Source organism: Pristis pectinata, chromosome 20, assembly GCF_009764475.1.
Source record: "Pristis pectinata isolate sPriPec2 chromosome 20, sPriPec2.1.pri, whole genome shotgun sequence".
Taxonomy (NCBI): domain Eukaryota; kingdom Metazoa; phylum Chordata; class Chondrichthyes; order Rhinopristiformes; family Pristidae; genus Pristis; species Pristis pectinata.
The window spans coordinates 28,427,913-28,450,256 of NC_067424.1; the positions used below are offsets into that span (position 1 = coordinate 28,427,913).

The window sequence follows — 22,344 nt, forward strand, 5'->3', positions numbered from 1 at the left end:
CCTATATCCCTATTGTGAATTATATATTTAAGATCCTACAAATGTTGAGGATAATGGTGCAAACATACAATTTATGTTGCCCATTCCATCCTCCCAACCTACTCAGGAGCCTTATTGAATATACACTTTCCGTGGTTCACAGAGCAAATAGTTGAGCCACCCAGACCAGAAAAACATCAGATCCAATCTACTGAAGTGCACAATTTAGGAATTTCAAGTTAAATGATTTCGCAGCTAGGTTTACCAGGGCTGATGGAGGGATAACACAAGCTAAATTTTCCTCTCCTGATCACTATCCAACACCTCTGCTAAAGGTTTACACATGAGTAATGATAGAATTTCCTTCAACTTCAATACTCTTCTACATTCAAGCCTTCCCAAAAAAAGATGAGCATGCTGCTCAACATAGTGCTTTCAATCGTGGTAACACAACCCGGGATGAACATTTCTAGAATAATTCCAAGGGAAGAAAAAAAAACACAAAATCACATGGGATTGGGAGGAAAACAGAATTCATATAAAAAAAAAATCAAAACAAAAGGAAAAAGACTTTGGCCACTTGAAAGAAAGAAAAACAAAACTCACTAATGGATTCAGATGCCATGATTTAATCACGAGTCACTATTACAAGGTCCTCAATAACTGCTCTTCTTCCCAATTTTAGACTCCTGAATTGGCACTTCTTTCCTGTCTTCACTATGCTCTGCAGCATGCTCCATTGAACAAATAATCAGCTCTTGCCCACACTATGCTGCATAACCATGCCAATTCCAGTGGGCATCCTCAACTTGGAAGACAACACAGACTTCAGAAATCCATCCAAGGGACGCAGCAATAAAATCATTTTAAAACTGTAGCAATTAAATCAAAATACAACAAAACATAAAATACAAACATGGTAAAATGTTAACACTGGAATTTATTGTGGTCTTATGGAAAAATGTCCATTTATGGCTTAACCACATCACACTGGCTAACGTGGGCTATTCATGATTCCAATTATCAAATTTGCACCGAATTAAAATTTAGTATAGGCTCTACTTTGGAACAAGTTTAAGGGTGTGAATCATGCAACAGAAAACAAAAACCTGAAAGCCAGACATCTTAATAAAGTCAGAAAATGTTGGAAATGCAATACAAGTCCAACAGGATCTGAAAAATAGACTAATTTTGAGGGACAACAACTAGAACTTAATTTTTTGCTCTTCAAATATTAATAGATTTGAATTTCCAGTATTATCTATTGCTGAATGTATTCATTTTTGAATTGATATATAACATTCCAGTGTCATAGCTGAAGCCAAAGTCTGTCAACCAGTCATAAAATCAGTAACTTGGGAGGTCTGTCTTAACTCTTGTTTTACTAGCTTATTGAAGCATTCCTCATTAAAAATCACATATAGAGCAAGCTGCAGTATTTTCAGATCCATTGGAATTCAGCACAACCCAAAAATGTGAAAATATTGAAGTTCACTACAATATAGAAATACAGTAGTGAAAAGAAAACACTGATGTATCCTTGTGCTAATGAGCAGCACAACAGAACACAAAACAGAACTAATAGAACATGTCAATTTCCCATGGAAATTCCAAATCAGCAATTTTAATGTGAAGGCCAAATATGAATTTGACAATTAATGTAGAACAATTTTAACCAAATATTTCATGACTAATTTGCAAAACGTTACAAGTTCATTGCTTTCGTATACGGTAAATTTTGCTACTTAAGTTTATGGCTATATTATTTCCCCCTAAAATAGTCTTCATGATATAAACAGAGAGCTTTATTAAAATGAGTGTAAATATTTTGCACTTTAACCACAGTGAGGAAGGAATGCTCATTAAAAATGAAGACTGTAAGCATACTACAGATAGAATAAATGTAAATACTGACTGGGAGCCAAGTTAGATAAGAGATCAGTTTTTCCCCCCAATTCTGCACGTCAATGCTCAACAAGGAATTTACAAACCTGTCCTCAAAAGAATTTGGTCAGCATGTATGGCTGTCAGATACAGAAATTTGAATAAAGGCAACTTGAAAATTTAAATGAAATTCTTCTGCACTAAAGAATTACATTTACCTAAGCACCTCATCACATTTCTGAAAAACTTCAAAGTGCTGCACACAAAGTCTTTTTGAAAAATGTATTCCCCCCCACCCCCCAACAAATGCTACAAGTCCATGACCAGCTCTATAAACTTATGCACATTCTTAACCAAGTACTTCTTGGAGCAAGTCATTCTCTACAATAGACTGTTATACAGTATAAGCTACATTTATTGTAGCAATTTTATAATAATTTCCATACCCTCAAATTATATCAAAATTAAGACTGACCAAACAGATATGCGCTGTTAGGCTCAGCAAGCACAGTACCATTGGATAGTTCTATAAACTTTGCTTTTTACAATAGTTGTGTCTACCTAGCAGAGGTATTAATACTGTAACCAAGTTCAAATTACAACACAAAATCATATTTATTGCCGTATGTCAGTAGTGTTGTAAATATGTAGATTTTCATACATTCTTCAGCTGTAATCGAAGTCTGTTCAGCTGATTTCAAATAAGTCAGCTGCAACCACCTAACTGAAGAACAGAAAATTCAAATGAGGAGTACCTAGTTACAGATCTATTATGTATTCTCAAGAAAACCTTTGATGAGAATTCATTGGAGTCGTGTCGGTTAGTTGTGGGAATGGGGTGTCTGGGGAGTATTATATTAAGCTGAATAGTGAATGTGCAATGTTTGTCAATACATGTCCTTGTAGATTTCTTGTAGCAGCGGATGTAATGAAGTGTCTGCTTCAGTTTTCTTAATCTTCTGAACAAGCTGTGCATGCTCAGTGACTAGCTGGCGCAGGTCAGCCATTTTCTGGAGGAGCTTTGGAAAGAGGTACTGAGAGTCTGGATGGTTGGCTTGTAAATGTAGGCTCAATGCTTGGAGAATGCTGTCCTGCATTTCTTCAATCTGCTTCACACTCATTAACCCAGGACGGTCTACGTTAAAAAGGGAAAAATACAAATTATTAGACTAATTTATTCACATTTGCTTTTGATCTGGACTGATTGTTCAGTTGAGTAGGTGATTAACATTTGCCACATTATTCTGAACCCTGCTCCTTTCGTAAATTTTTAAATCTAACAAAAGAACCAAAAGGGATTAAGAATCTAACACAACTTCCTGAAGCTGGAAACCAGAGATGTAGTAAGTACAGAACAAATATATTTTACATTTTGTCATTTGCTGTTGATAGCATTGAGGCCACATAAAATGGGATGGTGCTGGTGCCATCATAAAAGTATAGTGGGTAATAATTTTCCTACACTTTTCCTAAGGCAGCAGCCCTGCCAGGAGTGAATATAAACTGCAGCCAACTACTGAATGCTGTATGCTGCTAATTGTAAGTAGAATGAGTGGGAACGACTTTCAGATTCCCTGTCAATACACATTTGTGTGCTACACCAAGAGAAATTGAAAATGGGTTAAATCACTATTCTATGAAACTGGTAACAAAGGGACTTGTCTGTACTTGCATGGTTGAACACATTTTCTCTAACCACATGTCATCAGATTGAATTGTGATTCTCCTGGATAATTGTGTCCACAGTCACATAAAGAATAACAATATGACTGAAGTACTCTAGAACAAGTGGTTGTGGAATTGTACACTGCTCATTACAGGCCATGAGAACACCAACAAGAAGAGATTAAGTAAATACAACATGCTAACAGCTACACGAAGGGAAGTAGTGTATTTGCAGATGGGAGCAGGGATATGAAAAGGACTCCTTTTCTAAAATGCATTCAGGCAAACTTCCTTAAGTTTCAGACACAACGAAGGTGGCATTGTTGGATTTAGTTCTGGGAAACTAAGTAGGTCAAATGTCAGTGAGAGAACACTTGGGGATCTAAGGCTTAGATTAATTATGAAATGTGGTACGGAGATTTCAAAAGTGGAACTTCTAAATTAGAGGGCTAACTTCAAGCAGATGAGAAGGGACCTGATCAGGAACCATATAATAAGTAAAACTATGACAGAATAAGTGACCTTCAAAGAGCAATATTTTAGGAGCAGTTCCAGTCGGGGGAAAAAAGATATGGGAACCCAAGCCAGGGCTGTCTGGGTGTCAGGGGGATAGATATAATCAATCAATCAAAAAAGGTGATTGACAGGGAAGTATACAACCCCAATGACAGCTACGCTAAATATAGTAAACTGAAAGAAATGAAAAAGACAAAAGGAGAGTACGAGAAGAGAACTGCAGTTAATATAAAAAGGAAGATCCAAAAGGCTGCTATAGACATGTTATTGTTTGAGGATAACAAGGAGCATCCTATTCAGACAGGCCAAAAGGTATAGTTGAGACATTAACCAGAAAAAAGAATGGTGCCAAAATCTCAGTAGAAGGGTAGATAGTGGAGATAATGAATGGAGTTAAAATGAATAAAAGGGTACTAGGAAGGTTTGCTATGCTTAAAATAACCTAGTCTAACTGGTTGGACTGCAGAAGGCAAAACTGAATACTATGGAAAACTCTGCTGCTTAAGTTTTATTATTTTTAAGTTATACTTATTTATCTTTTTAGATCTTTTGTACCTTAATATTGGTAATGTTTCTATTGCTCGGTAGATATTTTCTACTCTTATTTCTGCCAACCTTAAAAATGTAATATTTTTAATACTTTGGAGCTTGAATTTTTGGCGATAATTAAAAGTTCATGATGGAAAATAAACCAACCACATGCCACTCAGTGTGGTGAATCTGGTAATTCTCCGTTCTGTAGGGCTCCAGACACAGGGGAATCCAAGTATATGGGAATAAGGTCAGAAGGCAGAGTTAATATATAACAAAATCTGATAATGTCTTAATGAATGGTGGGCAGTAGATTGAATAATACACCTGCTTGCATTTCCAATGTGTTAAGGTCATTAACTAGGAGGCACAGATTCAAGGCAAGTGGTAAAAGAAACCAAGGCAACACAAGGAAAAACCTATTTAAGCAATAACCAGTTAGCATTTGGTTTACACTGTCTGATTGCGTAGTGTATACAGATTCAGTTGTAGCTTTCGAAATGAATTAAATGCTTGAAGGATGAAAAACTGCAGAGATATAGTGAAAGAGTGGTAAATATGACTAACTGGCTTTTCAGAAGAAATGGCACAGATTCAATGGGCTGAAAGGCTTCCTATTTAGCCGCACTTTTCAATAATTCTATGATGTGAAGGGAGTCAGCACTTGCAGATCCAGAAGTTATTTTCTTACCTCCACATAATATAATGGTGGCTACAAAAAGAGCCAAGTCACTGTCATCCAGTTCCAAGGCATTGAACTTCACTGCAAACTCAAATTTGGGTTCCATAATTTCACTGAACGGCTTGCGCAGGCTCCTCAAGAATTCCCGAGTAACAAATCCATTTCCATTAGCCACGAGAAGACCATCCTTATTCATAATTGATGCCAACATGGCAAAAATGGCTTCATGAACACCATATTTTAGTAATGTCACCTGGTCATTCAGATAAAGGTTTAAAAATTCAGGGATGCACTTGGCAAATTCAGTCAGTTCTCTTACGGTTTCAACAGTTGTACACTGGCAACGGTGGAAGACGTGAACTGCAATCTCTTTGTTCGGAATTCCATTTACTGATTGTTTCCAAACTAAGTTTTTTTCAGCCTGCCAAAGAGTTTCCATGTCATGAATAACAAAAGGCTGCATTCAGGAGAGAAAAATAAGGATTAGAATTAATGTGTTTTTTTAAAAAAGGAAATTGGATAGAATTGAAAGCACAAAAGTGATGATTTTCTACCGCTCTGTTTTTTTAAAAATATTTATCAACAGTCCAGGAGTGCAGCAGTATTAAAAATGTCATATTTTACTCAGGTTGGCATATGTAGTGGAAGAAAATATCTGCTGGGCAATAGAAGAATTACCAACATTAAAAAAGGATTTAAAAAGATGAAATAGGTACAAATTAAAAATAATAAAATTTAAGTAGCAGGGATTTTCTGCAGCATGTATCTCAGTTTATTTAAAAAAATAAAGTGAATATGATCTAACTCCATACTGAGAAAATCAGAATGATTCAATTTATTCAAATTGTGAAGAAAACTGGTTAAAGGGAGCAATTCATAAAATTTCACAAACCAGTCAAAAAGGGCATGTCACTGACATCCATCAAAAGGTTAAGAAGAAAGAAGATAATGCAGTGTGAACACAAGCTTGGTGAAGTAGAAGACTGAACAGTGGAGAATGTTCAAGGGGCCGAATGGCTTTTCCTGTTCCTATAATTTTGTTTTAAATCCTTCCCCAACTTCAGAGTTGCATGGTTAACCATGCCACCCTTCCTCTGTTTCTGACCACATGGTTTAACTCCTACTTTTCCCAAACACAGCCGGACTATCTCCAGAAATTCCACCGCTCTAATCCATCCTCCACAAGTCTCTAACAATCTACTGGTGATTTTCCTCCACTTTGTTTACATGCAAGCCCTTGACCATATGAAAGCAACAGGTGAGCTTCCACATGCACAGAACGTAACCCTGATCCATTTCCCACTGCTGTTGATCAAGTCTTCACTGACAACCACAATGAGTTCAAACTGATACAAGAGATAACTTAAATAATTTAAAATGTATATACCTATATTCCTGATGTACGTTGGCTTTTGAATATTGTTGCTTTAATGAAATAGTGTTGTAAATATCATTAATGCAAATAAAACTTGTATTAATGTGGCGTCAGTTTGAGAAGCAAAGCATGATTGTCAGTTATGTCAAAGACAACAAACTGCAAAGAATATCCTGAAAAGTTGTACTTAAAACTTACTGACTGTGAAGGTCAATGCACTTACTAGATTGTGCTGTTGTGGTGGAGGTAGGAAGACAAACTGGAGACCAGACAAGTACATTAAATTTACCAACGTGCAAACAAAATATGGCATTGGAACAAGTAAATTAGGGGTCATAGAACAAAATACCCAAAGACCACATGGTTGAAGCAAAATACATTTGTAACAGAATGAGAGACAATTATTGCTAGGGCCCAATTCAAGGAGGAGCTAAGTCTATGTAAGAGCAAACAAGGAACACTCAATCTGCAAAATCATCACTGAAAATGACAAGCAATAAGGTTGTCCAAGAGATTGTTAGTTACCATGCAAGATCACAGAGAAAAAATGTATAAAAATATGGGATCAAAGAAATACAGGGCAAATGCAATGAGCAACATGAGAACATGCAGCCAACATGTCAGAGCAGGGGTAAAAGAGACCATATCAAATTCAGAGGGCAAGCCTCCGGGGAACAGATTATGACTTATTATTTTTTTGTTAAGTATTACTTCTTTATAGTGGATGTAGATTAGTTAACAAGCCTGTTGTGGTTATACCCTGTAATCTGCGACAGTTTTTTTTCCCCACAATCAAACAGGTGCCTTCAATTAGATTAAACTAAGAATCTTGAAAGTACAAAGACCTCACCACACTTCCAGTGGCAACATAGCATGCCCACAAATTCCAAACCTATACATCTTTAGAACATGGGAGGAAACCAGAGCACCCACGCAGACACGGGGAGAACATACAAACTCCTTACAGTGGCCGGAATTGAACCCGGGTCGCTGGTGCTGTAATAGCATTACACTAACCGCTACACTACCGTGCCTGCTGGAAAGTTAATCTTTTTTGAATTTAAGTAGGATAACATTTTATGGAAATTCAAGTAACATTTGACTTTTTTTTAGAAGGAGGTTATTTTATCCCAACCATTACCACTAGTTCAGGATTTTATATTAGGCTATCATAAAAGCAGGTTCTGAAGATAAAAATCAAAGGATATATTATACTTGATGCTACTAAGCTTCTTCCAAAACTTGTTCAGGATTGGATCAACCTCAACCATTCTGTTTGGGTAGATGACATGCATGCTTATATTGTTGAAAAACAGAAGCTAATTCCATGACTAAATGTTTTAATGCTGGGAATGTCTTAGATCCAAATGTAATTTTTTCCTAAAATATCACCCCAACTTTGACTTCAGAACAACACATTTGGAAAATCTGTTTTACTTACTAGGTTGAATTTTGACAATGCTCTTCCCTCCCAATTAGAAGATTGTGGATTCATGTTCAAAACATCAGCACATAGTCCAGAATCACGGCAAGAATCACAAAATGCTTACAGCACAAAATGCCATTTGATCCATTGAATTAATGTTGGTCCCTAGTACAGCAATCCAGAAATTCACATTCCCCTGCTCTTTCCCCATAACCCTTCAAAATATTCTCTTAAGAGCTTATTTTCATTTCCTTTTGAAGGTATTGATTGTGCCACACTTAACAAGCAAAGAATTCCAATTCCTAGCTAGTCTGACATGTTCTTCACATCCTCCTTGCATCTGTTGCCCAAAACTTTAAATCTGTGCTCCCTAGTCCTTGAACCATCCAATAATGAGAATAGATTCCTTCTAATTACTAAGTCCAAATCAATAATGATCTTGTACACTTCTATCAAAAATCCTTTCAATCAGCTTCGTTCCAAGGAAAACAACCCCAGCTTTTCCAGTTTACCCGATAACTAAGACACTTAATTTTTATTCCACACTCAATAATGAATTATATCTTTCTCATTACAGAATATCTAAAATATCCTGTTCATTTGCTGCTGCTTCCACAGATTGATGCAGAAAACCTGTACATATTGTGAATTCATCTTCTATTCTATTACTGCTCATTCGGTTTGCCCAGTCTGCATGTTGATTAAAATTCCACATTATTATTGTATTACCTTTGCTACATACATCTCTAATTTCCTCCCTTATACAATGGTTTGTGTTACCTGTACAATTTTGGGACCCATGTACAACTTCCACCAATCTGATTATACTTGTTTTTCAGCTCCATCTAATCTGATTATACTTGTTTTTCTGAACCAAGATGCCGCCCTTGATATCAAGGCTGCATGTCTTCCTTTTCCATTTTGACCATCTCTTCTAAAAGAGAAGTATCCTGGATTTTTTTTATATATGTAAAAATTCAAGGGGATATGGGCTAGTTGCCCTAGAGATGGGCAATTAAATGTTAGATGACGGTGAGCTGCCTTCTTGAACTGCTGCAACCCTTGAGTTGTAGATATACCCACAATGCTGTTAGAGAGAGACCTCCAGGATTTTGACCCAGTAATGGTGAAGGAATGGCAATGTGTCCAAGTTATGGACTGTGGGCTGTGTAGGAGGGAAGGGTTAGATTGATCGTGGAGTAGGTTTACATAGGTCAGCACAACATCGTGGGCCGAAGGGCCCGTACTGTGCTGTACTGTTCCATGTTCACAAGACCACAAGACAAGGGAGCAGAAGTAGGCCATTCAGCCCATCAAGTCTGCTCCAAAGAAAAGGGAAAAAAGAAAATGAGAAATGGGGGGGGGGCAAAAAAAAACTATTCTAACCCCAATTTCCAGCCTTATCCCCATATCCCTTGATACCCCGACTAACTAGATATCTATCTATCTCTCTCTTCCTTAAACGCCTCCAATGATCTGGCCTCCACTGCTGTACGTGGCAAGGAATTCCATAAATTCACCACCCTCTGGCTAAAGAAATTTCTCCTCATCTCTGTTTTAAACCTGTACCCTCTAATTCTAAGATTGTGTCCTCTAGTCCTGGACTCACCCACCAAGGGAAACAGCTTGGCCACATCTACTCTGTCCAGTCCTTTCAACATTTTAAATGTTTCTATGAGGTCCCCTCTCATTCTTCTGTACTCCAGTGAGTACAGTCCAAGAGCCGACAAACGCTCATCATACGTAAGCCCTTTCATTCCGGGAATCATCCTCGTAAATCTCCTCTGAACCCTCTCCAACATCAGCACATCCTTCCTAAGATATGGGGCCCAAAACTGTGCACAGTATTCCAAATGAGGCCTCACTAGTGCCCTGTAGAGCCTCATCAACACTTCATTACTTTTATACACTATATCTCTCGAAATGAATGCCAACATAGCATTCGCTTTCTTTACCACCGATCCGACCTGGTGGTTAACCTTTAAGGTATCCTGCACGAGTACCCCGAAGTCCCTTTGTACTTCTGTACTTTGAATTTTCTCCCCATCTAGATAATAATCTGCCCATTTATTTCTGTTTCCAAAGTGTACAACTGCACATTTCTCAACATTGAATCTCATCTGCCATTTCCTTGCCCATTCTCCTAAACTATCTAGGTCTCTCTGCAACCTTCCTGTCTCCTCAATACTCTCTACTCCTCCACCTATCTTGGTGTCATCCGCAAACTTAGCCACAAAACCATTTACTCCATCATCCAAATTGTTAGTGTACAAGGTAAAAAGCGGCCCCAACACTGACCCCTGCGGAACACCACTAGTAACCGGTAGCCAACCAGAACAAGATCCTTTTATTCCCACCCTTTGCTTTCTGCCAACCAGCCAATGCTCCACCCATTCTGTTACCTTACCTGTAATTCCATGACCTCTCATCTTATTAATCAGTCTCTTATACGGCACCTTGTCGAAGGCCTTTTGAAAGTCTAAATACACAACATCTACCGCCTCTCCCTTCTCCACCCTACCTGTGACTTCTTCAAAAAAACTCCAATAGGTTGGTCAGGCAGGATCTTCCCTTCACGAAACCATGTTGGCTAGGACCTATCTTGCCTTGCACCTCTAGGTATTCCCTAACCTCATCCTTGAGGATCGATTCCAATAACTTTCCCACCACCGACGTCAAACTAATAGGTCTGTAATTTCCTTTATGCTGCCTCCCACCTTTCTTATACAGCGGAACTACATTTGCGACCCTCCAGTCCTCCAGAACCATGCCGGAGTCACCTCTAGGTATTCCCTAACCTCATCCTTGAGGATCGATTCCAATAACTTTCCCACCACCGACGTCAAACTAATAGGTCTGTAATTTCCTTTATGCTGCCTCCCACCTTTCTTATACAGCGGAACTACATTTGCGACCCTCCAGTCCTCCAGAACCATGCCGGAGTCTATGGATTCTTGGAAAATTATCACCAATGCCTCCACTATCTCTAAAGCCACCTCCTTCAGAACCTGGGGATGCACCTCATCTGGTCCGGGAGACTTATCAGTCTTTAGCCCATTTAGTTTTCCTAGCACCTTCTCTCTAGTAATCTTAATTGAACTCGGTTCCATTCCGTGAGACCCCTGACTAACTAGTATATTGCTGATGTCCTCCATAGTGAAGACTGATGCAAAATACTCATTTAGTTCTTCTGCCATCTCTTTATCATCCATTATAATCTCTCCCGCACCGTTATCGATTGGTCCTATATCAACCCGTGTCTCTTTTACTCCTTATATATTTTTTAAAAAAAACTCTTGGTATCGTTTCCAATGTTATCTGCCAACTTCCTTTCATAATTCATCTTTACTTTCCTAATGACCTTCCTAGTTTCTTTCTGCAGGTTTTTAAAAAGTTTCCCAGTCTTCTGTTTTCCCACTAATTTTTGCTTCCTTGTATGCCCTCCTTTTGCTTTTATTTTAGCCTTCACTTCTCTCATTATCCACATTTGTGCTTTTTTCCATTCAGAACATTTTTTCTTGGAATATATCTATCCTGCATTTTCCTTATTACTTGTAGAAATTCCTTCCATTTCTGCTCTGCCGTCCCTCCAGCTAGCTTACTCTTCCAATCAATTTGGGCCAACTCCTCTCATACCACTGTAATTTCCTTTGTTCCACTGAAATATCAATACACCAGTTATCAGCTTCTCCTTCTCAAATTTGAAACTGAACTCAATCATATTGTGATCACTAGTTCTCAATGGTTCCTTTACCTTTAGTTCCCTAATGACCTCCAGTTCATTACACAGCACCCAATCCAAAACAGCCGATCCCCTGGTGGGCTCATCAACAAATTGCTCCAAAAAACCATCCTGTAGACATTCCACAAACTCACTCTCCTGAGATCTACTGCCTTGCTGGATTTCCCAGTCCACCTTCATGCTAAAATCCCCCATAATTATCTTCACGTTGTCACTCTGGCACGCTTTTTCTATTTCAAACTGCAACTCCACTTCCTGACTGCTATTAGGGAGCCTATATATCACTGCTACTATTGTCCTTTTATCCTTGCTATTTCTTAGCTCCACCCATAAGGATTCCACCTCTTCTGACCCAATGTCCTTCCTTTCTATTGATTTTATATCATTACTAACCATCATGGCCACACCTCCCCCTCTGCCTACCCGCCTATCCTTCCTATACACTAAGTACCCCTGGACGTTCAGTTCCCAATCACATCCGTCATAAAGCCATGACTTGGTGATTGCCACAATGTCGTATTTATTAACCTGTAGTTGTGCCACTAGGTCATCTACTTTATTCCTAATGCTACGTGCATTTAAATATAGTACATTTAGGCCAGTATCTGCTATTGATTTTGTTGTACTTCTATTGTTCAGCAAATTATCCTGACTTTTCACCTGCCTGTCCTTCTTACCATCCTCATACACACTATCTTGGACATGTTTCTATATACCTTATCCTGTATCCTAACATCCTGATTTGTTGTACTTCTATTGTTCAGCAAATTATCCTGACTTCTCACCTGCCTGTCCTTCTTGCCATCCTCACTGCACACTGTTTCTATAAACCTCCTCCCTTACCCTAATATCTTGTATCCTAATATCCTGGTTTCCATCCCCCTGCCAGATTAGTTTAAACCCTCCCCAACAGCTAAATTAAACATTCCCGCCAGGATATTGGACCCCTCGGAGTTCAGGTGTAACCCATCCTTTGTGAATAGGTCATGCCTCCCCCAAAAAAGGTCCCAATGATCCAGAAATCTGAAGCTCTGCCCCCTGCACCTGTCACCCAGCCACGCATTCATCTGCCAGATCTTTCTATTCTTTCTACCGTTGGCACGTGACACAGGTAGTAATCCTGAAATTACCACCCTTGAGGTCCTACTTCCCAACTTTCTCCCTAACTCCTTGTATTCCTCCTTCAGGACCTCTTCTCTTTTTCTACCTATGTCATTGGTACCTACATGTACCAAGACTTCTGGTTGATCACCCTCTCCCCTCAGAATATTCTGGATCCAGTCCGTGGCATCCTGTACCCTGGCACCAGGGAGGCAACACACCATCCGAGATTCATTGTCGGTTTCGCAGAATCTGTTATCCATACCCCTCACTATAGAATCCCCAATAACCACTGCATTTCTCTTTCCCCGCTGGACCACAGTACCAGGCACGGTGCCAAGGTCCCAGTTGCCGTGGTCTTCTTCTGTCAGGTCATCCTCTCCAACGGAATCTAAAATGAGATACCTATTTGAGGGGGACTGCCACAGAGGTACTCTCTACAAACTCTTTATAACTCCTGTCTATTTCCTGCTCACTCTCCCTAATCAGGGAAAGGTTATCGAGCTGCTGCTCCAGACTCTCAATATGTTCCTTGAGAAGCCGCATCTCGGTGCGCGTTGTGCAGATGTAGTTATCGGGGAGGCTGGTAGTCTCCCAGGGTCCCCACATCTGACACTCCAAACATAAGACCAAAACATGTTTTAAGTCAGGATAGCGTGTGTGGCTTGAAGGCCAATTTCCAGGTTGCAGTATCTTATGCTTTTGCTGCCCCTGTCCTTTTAGCTAGTAGTGGTCATGGATTTGGGAGGTGCTGTCTGAAGAGATGCTGGCAGTACATCCCTTAGATGGTACCAATTGTTGCTACTGTGCATTGGTGGAGGAGTGAGTGAATGGTTGTGAATGGGGTGCCTATCAAGTAAGCTATGTCCTGTATGATGTCGAACTTCTTGAATGTTGTTGAAAGTGCACTCATCCAGGCAAGTGGAGAGTGTTCTATCACACTCCTCACTTGAGCCTTGAGATGATGGACAGGCTTTAGGGAGATGGGAGGAGAGTTATTCACCACAGGATTCCTAGCCTCTGACCTGTTTTGGTAGCCATTGTGTACACAACTACTCCAGTTTCTGGTCAATGGTGAGCTTCCGGAGATTAATAGTGGAGGTTTCAGTGATGGAAATTCCATTGAGTATCGGGGGAGATAACTGGATTTTCTCTTGTTGGATATCGTCATTACCTGGCACAAATGTTACTTTCCCCCTGTCAGCCCAGGCCTGGATATCATCCAGGATTTGCTGTATTTGGTTCTGGACTGCTTCATTAACTGAGGAGTCACAAATGCTGCGGAATATTGTGCATTATTCAGCAAATATCCTTACTTCTTACTTTATGATTGAAAGAAGGTCATTGATGAAGCAGCTGAGATTGTTGGGCCTAACAGACTACCCTGAGGAAGTCATGCAGAGATATCCCATGATTGACCTCCAACCACCACAACCATCTTCTTGTGTCTGCTTGGTATGATTCCAGCTTGTGGAGGGTCACCACCACCCACCCCATTGACTCCAGTTTAGCCAGGGATCTTTGATGCCATACTTGATCAAATGCTGCTTTGATGTTTAATATTTAATTCCCAACTCTGACAAATTTGCAACCACATGTGTATAATGGCTATTAGATTGTACTCATTTATTTCTACTAGTGCCATTAATTTACCTATCTCGTTATGAATGCTGCCTTTTCTATTCCTATTAAACACTCCCATTCTTTTCACTTTATTCCTCTTTACTATTACTAAATGCAGTCTTGCATCTTCCAGCTTATTTTATTCAAACCTTCTGCAACAGTGGTAAACCTTCATGCTTAGACATTCATCCCAATCCTATTAAGACACAACCCAGCCAATTTAAATCAGACCTCTCCTGCACCAAAACTGATCCCAATGCTCCAAGATTACAAAGACCTCAGTCTTACACTGTTTAGTGTCACACATTAATCTGCATGATCATTCCACTTCTATTGTCACTAATTTTGAGGTTTTACTTTTTTCAAACTTCTTCCCTCATTTCCTGCAAGTCTGGCTGTAGAGCTTCTGTATCTGCTCAATGTCATTGGTACCAACATATCCCACAAAGACAGGTTTAATTCCTACCCTCAGAGGTCAGGGAAAATATTTTCTATTCAAATATCTCCCTACACCCTCCAGTCCATTTCTACCAGAAGGCAATAATCATGTAATAAAGTCCTCCTTCCCCACATGCTTTATATAGCCATACTGAAAATGAAAACTGCCCGATTAAACATTTGTTGTACTACATGTATAAAGTTCCCTTTAAGTGTTTGTAGTTTGGTTAATCCATTTTTATCTATTTATTTTACTTTTCCATTTTGGAGATCAGCTTCCATGTTTTTCGTTCCCATGTTTATACAGCTGTCTTGTATGGATTTCTGCACAAGCCTGCAAGAACAATTCTGAGAGATTGCTGCATTATGATGCAACTTCAGAAAGTGATTGGACTAGGGAATCTGACTGTGCAGGTGCTGTGCCTCAAGGCACTTGCATCATCATGTAACTTGGAAACAACAGCTGCTGCAGAGAGAAAGCAGAGATTACTTTTCTGAACAAATTCCAGAAACCTTTCATGCCTCTGCAATCATTGAAAAAAAGCAGGACTACTTATTTATATTTACTTACTATAACAAGTACAATCTTCCTTTCTCTATAATCAACTGTCTCCTCTCCCTTGTACACTCCCAATATGTGCAAGGAACTCAGACCATCTGCTCAATACTTCTTCTAACACCTTCTCTTCAAGACAAACTTCTTCATTCTATCCGTCATCTGCCTTTGTCACTCACAGATTGGACCATTTCCTATTCTTTCCTGGCCAGCTTCTAATATGTCATCTTACATAAAATTACATTCATCCAAAACTCTGCAGGTCCACACCCCAACGTTCACTAACCCCTTCTTTATGGGCCTACATTGGCTCCCAATCCCACTCAAAATGTTCACGTTTTGTCCTTTTATAGCCTCATCCATCTCTTTATAATCTCCCCTAACATTGACCCAACCCTGAACTCACTATTCCACCCTTGCTTCTGGTTGGTCACTCATCACAGTCCTTTCAGCCATCCAGGTGGAGTGTTCTAGAACTTCCTTCCCATTTCTCCCCCACTTCTCTACCTGCAAGTACCTCTTCAAAAGTGTCTCTATGGCCAAGTCATGTTATCCCCCTGTTCCAGCTCAACTTTCTATTTACTTTTGTTTGGTTAACTGTAAACATGCAGGAAGAGCACATATACCCATCGTAAAATTCAGGTTGAGATCAGCACAGTTCTCTCCATTTACTTACAGGATCTTTGGTAGCCTTTCCACTTAGGATATCTCGTGCTTTTTTCTTAGTCATATTGAAGTTCTTTAGATATGCATTGTAAACATGCTTTGCCAGTGATTTCAAATCAGCTATCTGTGGATTCTGAACTGTTGCTTCACCAGCTAGAAGTCCCGCAACTAGCTTTTTCTTCTCTGCTTCAGGCATTCGGCCAAAACGGATGGCTGTTACCAGAGAAAAACAAACATTAGATTTGGCAAAGAATTCATTTTGCTTTATTAAATACAAAAGTAACTTGCATTAAAAAAAATTATTTGGCTGGTCAGGAAAAACAAAGTCTGTTTTCAACAAGGGCCAGTAATTGTAGGCTCTGCTGCTATTGGATATTTCAACGCAAGGTCATTAGCACAAAGTGAAAACAGGCAGCCCTCCACACTGGTAACATCTGTTGCAAAGTATCCCTTTCATTTATGCAGGGACCAGTCATACTAGTTTCCTGGCAACGTCAGAGATAAGACCAAAAATTATCAATGTAGAGAACTGCCTGTAAGTGTTATAAAGATGGAACATAAATTTAGAGATTAAGAAGACTTCATAAAAACATACAAGAGCAGGCAGACAGACAAGGACTCATGTAGCACCTTATATGTTCTGTTTTTCATAGACCATTGCAGCCAACATTCAAATAGCAAGAATCCTACCTGTTGAAAATCAGAAAATGTTGGAAGCACACAACGTGAGGCAGCACCTGTGGCGAGAGAGAGTTTTTGGATCTAGAGCCCCCCTCTTCAGAACTGGAAAGTATAAGTATACTTTACATTTCAGGAGGGGTTCAGAGAACAGCAGAGATGTCTGTGATGGGATGCAGGTCAAAGTCGTCAAGATAACAATTTCTTTTTCTAACTACTGGTTTTTAAGGTAAAGAAAAATGAAACAGAGGTAGAGTCACCAGAGGTGGTGGAAATGAAGGATGATGTAGGCGTGAACGGCGAGGAAAGGGGGAGCTACTTGTTCTGACTTGGAGAAGAGGGTGGTCATAGTAGAAATAGAGAAAATGGAATTGAGAGACCCATCAACTATAATAGAGGGAAAGCCAACAGTTCTTAAAGGCACTAGTGTGGATAGTCTCATATGAGTCGTCGAGTCAAATACAATTGCATAACTGAAAGAATAGAGTCCTTACAGAGTGGGAGGAGATGGAGTTGAGATTGCTTGTTTTTAAGGCATTTGTTACTTTGATAACTTTATACGGCACCCTATCACAGATATCCATGCGTTCTCTCCACACTGTTCTCTGCAACTTAAAACCTACGTCTCCTCAAGTTCCAGTTCTGATGAAACACTGACTCTTATGTCTCACCACTGACAGTGCCCAGTATGCTGAGTGAAACACTAGAACACGAGTGCTTCCAGCATTTTCAGTTTTGCTTCAGATTTCCAGCATCTGCTCCAATCACCACACGTCAACTCTGTTTTATCTTCAACTTGTATACAAGAATTTTCAAACCCCTAAGAATTGGTCCCAATCTTAAGAAATTTGGCTGTGACTTAAAAGCAAATTTATGGCATAAAATGTTGTAAAAAAATTTTGACCAGCTCAACTGAATTAAAAAAAAGTGTCATTCATTGTGTTAATATATTCAATGCAGTATTAAACACTAATACTCTGTGGGCAGCATGGTAGCGTAGCGGTTAGTGCGACGCTATTACAGCACCAGCGATCGGGGTTCGATTCCCGTCGCTGTAAGGAGTGTACGTTCTCCTGTGTCTGCGCGGGTTTCCTCCGGGTGTTCCGGTTTCCCTCCCACGTTGCAAAGACGTACGGTAGGTTAATTTGGGTTTAAAATGGGTGGCGCAGACTCGTTGGGCCGGAAGGGGCCTGTTACCACGCTGGAAATAAAATTTTTTAAAAATTTTAAAAATTTAAATTTAATTTAAAATTTAATTTAAAAATTGCTCTTCAAGGATTGCTAGTTAATTGCTATTTTGATTGCACTGTTAAACAATAATAGAGCATCAATTTTTTTTGAGAAGTTCAAAGGAATCATGGATTAAAATTCTCAAAGCATTCAAATCCATTGGGGACTTGTTTCTGTAAACTCCATCAGTCCCATTACCTCAGATATCTCCATTTCTCCAAACCTGTTCTCTTGTGCATCCCCAATTTTTTTTGTTTCATTATCTGGATGATTGAATAGATTAGTTAAACTCATTGCTAAGCTTAAACCGCAGTAATTTTTTTTGAGCTGAGAATTACAAGGGAAGAGGAGCAAGGAGTGAAGAACCAATCAGGCATGTTCACTCCAGGCTAGGCTAGCAAGGGAAGGTGGTGACAGACAGAGGGGAGTGGGTGAGGGCAAAGGAGCAGGAAAACAGAGGGGAACACAGAAGTGTCACCAGTCCTGGTGCTCATTTGCTCTGCTCAGTCTTTCTACTACTTCTCAGGTACTCTTGCTCTTCATCAATCAATTGGTTTCGGGTAGCAGAGCTATTACTTTCAATCCTGGACAGTAGGATGGTTTCAAGCTTTGCTCCCATTGTGGGGAAAGACATTGTATGGGAGGTGAAGGTTCTGTCCAAGATCAATGCAAGGACCGTAAAAGTACTTTTGGAAAACTCCAATTTTCCTATTAGCATGCACACGATCACTGACAGACCCATGTCCCACAAGGTTTTCATATTATGGCCAGAAGTCTGAAAACATAAAATACCTGGAAAAAAAAATGAGCAACCCTTATGATGACAGGTATAAAGAATCCCTAAAAGCAAATTGATGAATGAACAATTAAAATTTTAATGATAGCATTAGTTAAAAGCAGAATGTAGCATGGCCAATGAGGAAACCTCTCTGCTCTTCATAAAAATAATAACGGGCCTTTTACATTCAAAGAACAAGCAAGCTACTCCTTATTGGGTAGGCCTTCAAGAGAAGAGAATGATTTGTTTCCGTTACAGTTTTGAGGATTCTTAGATGGCTGATAAAGACCAATATGGGAACTGTAGATTCTTCCACTGATAGGGCAGGTGGTGCATGACAGGGAGAATCAAGCTACTGCACCTTAAACAAGAGCAAGGTTGTACCTCTTCAATGCATTCATATGGATTTACTTTAAAACCAGACTTGCTTTTTTTTTGCATGCTTTTCCTTTCTCTTCTGATAGCAAAAGCTAATCAAGTTTCCACCCTCTGATCTAGTGAAGCCAATTCTTACTGCCAAACTTACATTAATCAGAACCAGTTAAAGCAAGAGAGATCAACTAAACCTGGGCTTTTCTTGCTTTCAAATTCTTGATTTGAAAAGCTGTTGAAATAACCGAGATATTGTTGTGTCTTATATTTCTCTTTGCTCTCTATAGCAATGTCTACTGACCATTGTGTGACATCCCTAACGCCAGGCACTTCTGGAAGCGACAATACTGGCACTTATTCCTGTTCTTTTTCTGAATCTTACAGTTGCGATCACATTTCTCATATTCCAGCTTCATGCGAATTGTTCTTCGGAAGAAACCCTGAAAGCCAAGTTTTAGTTCAATTTTAAATTGAAGCAATAGGATTTTAAAGAGTAAACAGATGATTTATCAATACAGGCAAATTTCAGATTAAATAAAATGAATACTTGGACAACATTTTACTTTTTATCTAACCAAACTGTCAGGTTATTCTTAAGTTAACTATTTTCTGTTATCCCCTGTAGAGAACAATCTTATTTTAAAACATATCTCCATATAATGAGCATATGAAAGCACTCCCTAAAACGATTATTTCTTGCAACTTTCTGGTCCTGCCTGCACTGTATCCATCTAACCTTACAAACTTGATTTACAAGCTTACCTAGTTCTCACTCACAGGTACTTTTCTGGAGCCTACTGAAAAGCTTGTATATACCAGCCACGTTTCTCATCTTATTGCTGTCATCTCTCATGTTTCACCCACAGCCCCAATGGACTACCCTAACTCAAACCTTGATACCCATAATAAAAAGACTGTTTCTCCACCTTGAACATGAAACAGTTTGCCATATAATTAATAAAATTGTTTTCTCAGCTTGATGAAGGAATATTTCTGCTTTCTCAAACTTGGATTCTTCATCTTATTTGTTTTGCCAAGTACTCAGTTGCTACACTCCATCCCATTCCCTCTTGCTGTTATACCAATAATCCCACTCTTCTTCATACACACCCTTAATTGGCTCTCTTTTTTTGCATCATTTACTATTTCCATCCCATTCTATCCTCCCAGTTGTCTCCTAACTGATTTCACCTCCTTGTTAAGCAGCTGTGCTCCCTAATACTGAAATAGAGGTATTTGTATGGTGAATTGGTTGGGATGCTTTTGTACTGACCCACTACACAGCAACATGCTGAAATTGCTTTTGATTCCCAGTCTTAGTGAGAGAGGGGAGGAGGAGAAATTGGCAGACGCTACCTTATTTCTATAAACCACAAGCTAGAATTGAGAAAACTGGATCAAGGCTATTAACCTTAAAAGAATCAAAGCTATTAACCACTATACTGCCCATGAATTGTGGTTCTACATTGCTGTGTCTGCAAGTCTGGCTATGCCTACATCATCATTCCTCTATGGAATAAAAGCAGTGAACAAACACAAAAGCAATAAAAGTCAAGCTTCGAATTTTAGAGAGCAAAGACTTGGGAACAATTAGTATAAAACTCATGATCATTCATTTGCAAGAAACTGCCATGAAGATAATCTTTGGAAATTTTGTGATGAAAGAAAATTATAGAAGAATAAATACAATTTATGTCTTTCTTTCATTGGTGGTCTGCACTGGACAGAGTTTCTTTCTAGCAAAGTTAGAAAATATTAACCACCATATAAACTTGTTTTGCTCTCTGTACAAGAACTGATTGATCTGCCACAAGTTTCCAGCCTTTTCTGTTCATGGTTTAGATAGCTGAGACAACATGCATTGAGTCATACAGCACAGAAACAGGCCATTTAGCCCACCATGTCCATGCCAACCATTGTACTCATCTACACTAATCCTATTTAAGATATTTATTAGTGACATGTACATCGAAACACAAAGTGAAATGCGTCATTTTGCATTACTGAGAACGTGCTGGGGGCAGCCTGCAAGTGTCGCCACTCTTCCACCGCAACATAGCATGCCCACAGCTCCTAACATGTGGGTCTTTGGAATGTAGTAGGAAATCAGAGCACTCAGAGGAAACCCATGCAGACACAAGGAGAACATACAAACTCCTTAAAGACAGCAACAGAACTGAACCCGGGTCACTGGCGCTGTAAAAGCTTTACACTCACCGCTACACTACCGTGTTTATCTACATTAGCTCAGTAAGAAATATGAAGAAGTGCAATTAAATGAGGTAAGACTACCACAGATCAGGTATTGCACTTACACAGGTTTTAACATGAAGATTTTAAAACCTGTGTAATGAAAACCTAAAATATTTTAAACAAATACTCAGATCACTGCATGCACCTAAGAGAAATTATAGTGCTGTTGAAATCATGTTAATCTTAGTAAGACGTGTGTATTAGATCAAATTACATCAGTTTTATAGGGCATTAGTGAAGCCACATCTGGAGTACTATGGATAGTATAGTCTCCTTATTTAAGAAAGGATGTTAATGTGTTAGCTGCAGTTCTGAGAAGGTTTACTCAATTGGTAACTGGAATGGATGGGTTCTCATAAGGATTGGGCAGGCTGGGCTTGTATCCTCTAGAATTTAAGAGAGCAAAAAATGATCATGATTCAAGATCCGGGGGCAGGGGGTGGGGTGGTGGTTCTTGACAGGGTAGATGCAGAGATGTTTCCTCTTGTGGGACAACTAGGGTTAGAGTCTTAAAATAAGGGGGGGGGGGGAGAAGAGGGTCACCCATTTAAGCTGGGATGAGGAAAGATTTTCTCTCAGAAGGTTGTTGATCCTTGGGATTCTATGTCCATTGGCCCTTTGAGGAAGAGAGTCTGAGTCTCAGAATATTTTTAAGGAGGTAGATAAATACTTGATAATCAAATGGGAAAGGTTAACACAGGTAGATGGGAACATGGCATACAGGTCACAATCAGATCAGTCATGCTATTAAATCAGGGAGCCAACACGAGGAGTCAAGTCGCCCTTTCCTGCTCCCATTTTGTATGGTTGCATGTTCATAAAGGACAATGCAATTTCAACAGATTGGAT

General features: G+C 39.4%; 1 protein-coding gene across 2 annotated transcripts in view; it reads right to left on the reverse strand.

The window, feature by feature from the left end:
* Window positions 1–899: 899 nt before the first annotated feature.
* LOC127580674 (peroxisome proliferator-activated receptor delta-like) overlaps window positions 900–22,344 on the reverse strand; it is a 35,242-nt gene continuing 13,797 nt past the window's right edge. For both annotated transcript variants that reach the window (XM_052034372.1, XM_052034373.1), the window contains 4 exons: window positions 19,544–19,682; window positions 16,195–16,397; window positions 5,267–5,714; window positions 900–2,998 (listed from right to left, as the gene is read on the reverse strand). In XM_052034372.1, the coding sequence (XP_051890332.1) occupies window positions 2,751–2,998; window positions 5,267–5,714; window positions 16,195–16,397; window positions 19,544–19,682 (1,038 nt within the window). In that variant the 3' untranslated portion in view covers window positions 900–2,750. The remainder of the gene's footprint in view (window positions 2,999–5,266; window positions 5,715–16,194; window positions 16,398–19,543; window positions 19,683–22,344) is intronic.